The 6300-nt window shown below is 47.1% G+C and overlaps 3 protein-coding genes across 3 annotated transcripts; 1 reads left to right on the top strand and 2 right to left on the bottom strand.

The window, feature by feature from the left end:
- The first annotated feature begins 1771 nt into the window (after positions 1–1771).
- On the top strand, positions 1772–2711 carry SODALDRAFT_342013 (signal recognition particle, SRP9/SRP14 subunit). The gene is made up of 3 exons (XM_028613066.1): positions 1772–1935; positions 2009–2087; positions 2160–2711. The coding sequence occupies exons 1-3, from the start codon at positions 1909–1911 to the stop codon at positions 2450–2452; spliced, it is 399 nt and encodes a 132-aa protein (XP_028470509.1). The 5' UTR covers positions 1772–1908; the 3' UTR covers positions 2453–2711.
- Positions 2712–2866: 155 nt separating this feature from the next.
- On the bottom strand, positions 2867–3094 carry SODALDRAFT_268055 (hypothetical protein; the record flags this gene model as incomplete). The annotated part of the gene is made up of 1 exon (XM_028607588.1): positions 2867–3094. The coding sequence occupies one exon, from the start codon at positions 3092–3094 to the stop codon at positions 2867–2869; it is 228 nt and encodes a 75-aa protein (XP_028470508.1).
- A 1415-nt stretch (positions 3095–4509) lies between these two features.
- On the bottom strand, positions 4510–6300 carry SODALDRAFT_266356 (RNA-binding domain-containing protein; the record flags this gene model as incomplete). The annotated part of the gene is made up of 7 exons (XM_028607482.1): positions 4510–4800; positions 4867–5294; positions 5369–5420; positions 5488–5628; positions 5690–5783; positions 5866–5980; positions 6096–6300. The coding sequence occupies 7 exons, from the start codon at positions 6298–6300 to the stop codon at positions 4510–4512; spliced, it is 1326 nt and encodes a 441-aa protein (XP_028470507.1).

Genomic DNA, 6300 nt, shown 5'->3' with positions numbered 1-6300 from the left:
ATATAAATTAAAGGCGGAAATTAAGAGGCGAAGGCTTAAAGATAAGCGGCGTTATTAGCTAGAACTTAGGCGTATTAAGCTAGAGAGGGAGCTATTATTTCGTTCGGATCGCTAGAGTTAGATAGTAGGGAATACTTTAGTTATCGTAATCGTGCTTTTTATTATTATAAGAAATTTATAAAAATAAAAAAATAGGCTAAAAACGCCTTTATATATACTAAGTTATTATTACTAATACTGTAAATATAAAAGCCTAGTAGCGAGGAAACGTTTCCCAAACGTTTCCTAAAAATATAATTACTCTTTATTAGTAGGAGTAGAAAAACAGGCTTTATTAACCTAGTAGTTATAAGGAGGGGGGCGGGTAGGGGCGGGAAATTCTAAGATAGGAATTATTAGTTTAGAAGGTTAAATTTAGGTAGGCGTTACTAACTTACTAGATACTATTTCCTTATCCGCTGTATCTTTATAGCGATACTTAGGCTATACCTTATAAAAGTAATTATAGTAAGGGGGGGGGGGGTAGCCTAAAAAATATATACTATTAGTTAAGTATACTATTATAGAAAGGAAGGGTAATATACTACGGCCGATAGAGTTCTAGTTTATATAAGCCTTATAATATTCGTTCTTATACTAACTAAAAATATCTATTTTTATATAAAGGATATCGGGCTAAGGTATTATATATATTAGTAATAGGTTTTAAATCGTTTCCGAATCGTTTCTTATATTTCTATTAGTATCTTTTAGGATAACCCTAAGATATATATCCTTAGCTACTACTTTAGCCTTATAAGGGGTATTAAGATATTTATTAATACCGAGGGAGAGTCTCTGTATCGCCTTATAATACTAGGCGGTATAGGCATCGTCACGAGCCTTAAGAGAGCCCGACGCGGAGGGAGCGGCTTAGGTATAATAGGTAAAGTAAATATATTTTTTAAGGACGCTAATAGAGGAAACTTAGAGCGCTATATTATTATAATTAGTTAAAGTCTTTAAGCTATTTCCTAAATAGAAAGCGACTTATATTAAAATATAGCTCCTTAGTCTCCTTTAAGTACCGGTAAAAGACCTTTCCTACCGCTAGAATAACCTTACCTGTTTTAGGGGGGCGTTAGTAAAGAATAGGGTATTAGAATAGCCTATATACTTACGCTATCTATTTTAAACTTAGGAAGATTTTTATATCGTTTACTACTATCTTTACTATCTATATACTATTAGTATATATTCGTTAGTCGGTAATTTAAGGGTATATTACTAAAAGTAATAGGGGCTGTCTATAAAGGGTAATAGGGTAGTTAGTTTCTGGATTTAAATTGTTTCCTAATCGTTTCCTAATTATTTCCTAATCGTTTCTAATGATTTTTATAATATAAAATATAAGAAGCTTAGTTCCAATAAGAAAATATACCTGATTATAATAGATAAAGTGTAAAGAGTGATAGAATTAATAAAAAAACTATTAATAGATTGATATAGTGATACTATAAAAATATACTTTATAAAGATATAGAGTGGTGATAGTAAGAAAAGATAATAAAGACGTGTATTCTAGGTAAAAGAGGGGGAAAGCACGTTAACGTGTTAGAATATAATTTATAAAGCTTGGAGAAACGTTTCCCTTATACCTCTGAGCTAATTAGAATTCGCCCCACACCTATCCTTAGCTTAACTTTTTACTAGCCACGCCCCACACCTACCCTTAGCTCAGCCTCCGAGTCTAATATTAGTTTATATATAGTCTCTCTGACAATAGGCATCTAACACCAACCTTCAGCGCCAAGACCTGGCATACGACTTCTTTCTCACGGCTTCAAACACGCCGCAACTAGATTCTAGCACAGCATTTTGCCGGCGGTGCTCGATACTTGACTTCCAAAACCCCGCAGCTCAAGCGAAATGGTGTCACACTTAAGCCACGATGAGGTGGGCTTTGTATACCTCCGGAATTGTCCACCCGAATATGATTAACTGACTACAATATAACTTCCTGGTCCAGTTTTTCAACGGCCTGGTAGAGCTGTTCAAGAGTCGCAAAGACAAGGGCCATGGCGCCGTTTATCTCGTCCAGAAAAGGCGTATGTTATCCATTATACAAAAATCCGACTTGGCCATTTTGCTGTTCTCATGCCGGAGCTGAAGATGTGCAGTTTCCTACCCACTAGACCCCGCGACATCCCCGTCGGGCGATGGCTTGCTACCCGACGGCCAGCTCGGGGAACCTCTCCCCGTGATCGTGCGAGCGACGAATGGAAATTCCAGCAGGAGTAAATCTCCCAAGGTCAAGCTCTCGACCATTGTGAAGGCGGACGCCCTGGACGAGTTCTTTGCCCGTTACGCCGACATTTGCAAAGCTGGTATGGTGGCGCTAAAGCCTCGCGACAAGAGCAAGAAGAAGGCGAAAGCAAAGAAGAAAAAGTCAGGCGCTCCAGCAGCGTCATGAGGCTCTCTCTCTCTCTCTCTCTCTATACTGTCTTGAAGAAGCGACGTGGACTACGGCGTTCTATCGTAGTGGGGGGAAAGCCCGCTGTTTGCGTATCAGAACTCGCCTTTCATCACGGAGATTCCACTTATAGAGGTTGGCCCAAAATCACATCTTCCAATTCTCAGGCAAGCCCATAGTCTTCTTCTGGCCCCGTTAGGTTCTAATACTTGTCTACCTACTAGGAGATCCTTGTGGTGTCTGTCGTAAAGCCTTTGACTGCCTTATGCTTACTATCCTGGGGCCATCCCCAACCTTGCGCTATCTCCCCACCCGCTTTACGTCGGGGTCGCTCTTGGTGCCCTCGACCCACAAAGCGGCGGATTCCACCCCCCCCTTTCTCTCGGACCTCCCATCCCTTACTCTCTCCGAAGCTCATGTGCCCTTGTTGCCCTTGTCGATCTCGTATTCTTCCAGCAACTCCCTCACTTGGGCACAGCTCTCGCATTCTTTCCTCCTGGGTCTCTTTGGATTGCCGACATACATGCAAAGTCTTTCGGGACATCGCGTCTCAGGGTCGCTCTGCTCGCAACTGGCCAGCTTCTGATGCCCTTGCCAGTGGGTCGCACAAACCGGGCACCTGTAGGGGTGAAGTTCGCACATGGCCCGGGGCTTCTGGTCTTGAGGCCGAAACCCAAAGGGTTGTTCAGTACCGGTGATGGGTTTTCTAACCAGGGCCTGAAGCCACGATGCTGTTCGCTGGTTCTAGTCCTAATTCGGGAAGCTGGAGGTACTGTCGTGTCGCTGGCCTTCGCCTATCTATGTGGATTGGCTCCTATGGGCGGAGTAGTAAGCAATAGGCCATGGGGGGTTTTCTACAGGAGAAGGTATCTCCGCAACTCTGTGAATTTGTATGGAGTTCGCCAACTGGTGACTATGTAGGGGAATAGGAGTCATTGCCCTGTGCAAGCCTGTCGCTTGCCTTGGTTCATACGACAAGTGACTATGCCATCCCGGCCCAGAATCACAAAGGATACAAACAGTAGGCAAGGGATCGACATCACCATTGTGTCAAAGACGGTCAAATCCGCGCCAACAGTTTCTCTGGTCAATAGGTAGCAGCCACGATGGATGTGTTATGGGAATTGCCAGCACACGGTCAGAGCATCTTGGCGCGTGGACAGTTTGCCAGCGAGCTAGAAAGCAATCAGCTTATCCAAGCAAACATGATATGCTCCTTTGTGTGACCTGCTAAGGGGGTAGATTGACAGATGCAATTCGCAGCCTCGCCTACACAAACCTCTTCTACTTGCTCCATTCCCGGTATTGGTGTGCCAAGCCCGTTCCCCTGGAAGTTCAACGCTCGGTATATCGGATCATGTGCACAAGCAATGTGTCATATAGCCCCGTGTCATCAGCATTCACCAGCCACCCAGTCTATTATACTTGGTAGTCACGATTGCAATGCAAGCCAAAAATCAACATCGGCATCTATGCTGTAGTTTCACTCGAAACACCTCCACTAGCTCAGACTGGAGCGCCGGGAATATAACGACATCGTAACTTCCCTAGTTCTAACCAGCCACATATTATAAGAGAGAACATAGTATTCTGATAGCGATATGTTTCGGTCCTGTCAATACGGTCCAACATTTTTTGTCTCGCTGCGGCGTAAGGCCCGACAAGCACGCTCTTCAGCCTAGTCAGTCACGCCCGTAGCCTCGCCCTGGGGAGTTCCTTTATCCGTACAACTACACTACCTTATTCAACGATATCAGTATTTTCAGAAACCCTCAAAAGCCACCAAAAGGCCCTATTTTACAGGACAATTGACCAAGAGAAATGATTTGGTAAGAGATGAAATAAACTGTCTGACCATCACGTCAATCGACGACGTATTCCGCAATGGTAGTGCGCCCAGCCAGACAACATAGAGAAAATTATCAATACCAGCGAGAGGAAATGGTAGCCATGCGCCCGAACCCCGAATCGTGAATGCCAGCAAGGCGATTGTCTGCGGTGCGCGAAGTGTCTCAGAGTCTTTAGATGACGCGTGAAGCCGACCGCAACGAAACATATTACATGATCTGGTCTTGCGTCAAGCCAGCATGAGCATCCGTCTCCATGCTGTCGCCTCCGGTTCCTGGGGCGTTCAGATATCTAACAAAGCTCAACCCAAGCGGACGACCGCCATACTGATAACCCTGGAATTTCTGAATAGCCGTATCCGCAGTATCGGCCGAGTCAAATCGGACAACACCGGTCCCGCGGGATCGACCGCTGGGCTCGTACTGGATCTCAGCCTGCTCAACCTTACCGATAGTGGTAAAGAGTTCCACAAGGTCCTCGTTGCTGGTAGACCAGGGGAGCTTTGACAAGGGTTAGCTGGAACACAGGAGCAGAAGGGGACATCTCTTGAACAAGAGTCTACTCACATTTCGAACATAGATCGTCTCGTTTCTCTCGGTGCCCGCAGTGGCGAAGTCCGTAAAAGGATTGGGCGGCACGGAAGCGCCAGCGCTAGCCTCGAATCCTCCAGAAAAGCCACCGCGTCCAGCGAAACCCCCGCCGCCGAAGCCGCCCCGTGCAGCCCCGAAACCGCCTCGTCCAAAGCCGGCTCCGAAACCGCCTCGCATCCCGCCGCCGAAGCCCCCGCGACCACCAAAGCCGCCCATGGGAGCCCCCATGCCAGCGTACCTATCTTCACGGACCTCCAAGAGACGACCCTGCCAATCGTAACCGTTGAACTGCTGAATGGCGTTCCGCGCATCGTCCGGGCTTTCAAACATGACAACTCCGGTTCCTTTGGGTCGACCGTCCGGTCCAATATGAACATCGGCTCGAATGACTGCACCGTTACGGGCTGTAGTAGAATGTTATGAGCTTATGAGCCGGTACCAGGATTTTCCATGCATGGGAAGCAACTGCAGTACGTACCTGCTTGTCTAAAGAGGTCCTTCAGGTCTTGCCAGCCAACGGTATAAGGAAGCTAAAACAACACGTTGGTACGATGAGATGGCGCATAAATGGACCAAGGGGAGGAGGATGAAACACACATTAGCGACAAAAATCTGTCTGCTACCTCCCGCATTGTATCCGCCAGGAGCAGGAAATGCTCCAGGGCCCATAGCACCTGGAGCCTGGAACCCAGCGCGATTGGGCGTTGAGCCGATGAACCGGGGCTCTGCCTCGCGATCCTGGAAGCGTGTTAGCCATGAGAATTTGGTAAAGCCGTCTGGTGAAGTGTCTCCAACGTACTTCGCGGACGTAAATGAGTCGACCCATGAGGTTTTGGTTGCTGAGCGTTGCCACGGCATTCTGGGCTTGCTCCCTGGTCGCATATTCCACAATTCTGAACGTGCGTTGTTAGTCCCAGTCTATAGAGGCGAAGGAGGCGACGCATGGCAGCATGCAGAACTTACCCGCATCCCTACAAGTACCCGTGGACACGCGCCCAACCCGTCAACCCAACAATTCCAGCAAGACCGGAGGGAAAAAAAAGAGGCCACGAAAACAAGACCAGCCATAAAACTACGCGTAGAAGCCCACCTTCGACATTCCATTAGGAAGTTGCAGCACATCGGCGAAGAGCACCTCTCCAGCTACAAGATTCAGGACCGTCAGCCTGATAAAGGATAGCCCGAACAAGCGAGCCACGACCCACCCTGTCTCATAAAATCCTTGAGATGATGCCATTTAACATCATAGGAAAGGTTTCCAACGTAGACCCGGCGGTCCTGCTGGGAACTGTCCCGAATGTTGCTCATCATTTGTTCTCGTGCGACAGCTCGTTCCTCGTAAGATCGATGCTGCTGGGGCCCTCCGTATCCAGCGCTAGCCCCTCCTACAGGTGCAGGGGTTCCGGTCAT

This window comes from Sodiomyces alkalinus, assembly GCF_003711515.1.
Source record: "Sodiomyces alkalinus F11 unplaced genomic scaffold SODALscaffold_1, whole genome shotgun sequence".
NCBI classification, from domain to species: domain Eukaryota; kingdom Fungi; phylum Ascomycota; class Sordariomycetes; order Glomerellales; family Plectosphaerellaceae; genus Sodiomyces; species Sodiomyces alkalinus.
Note: the sequence above shows the minus strand (reverse complement) of the source record. Positions and strands in the feature narration are given on the sequence as shown.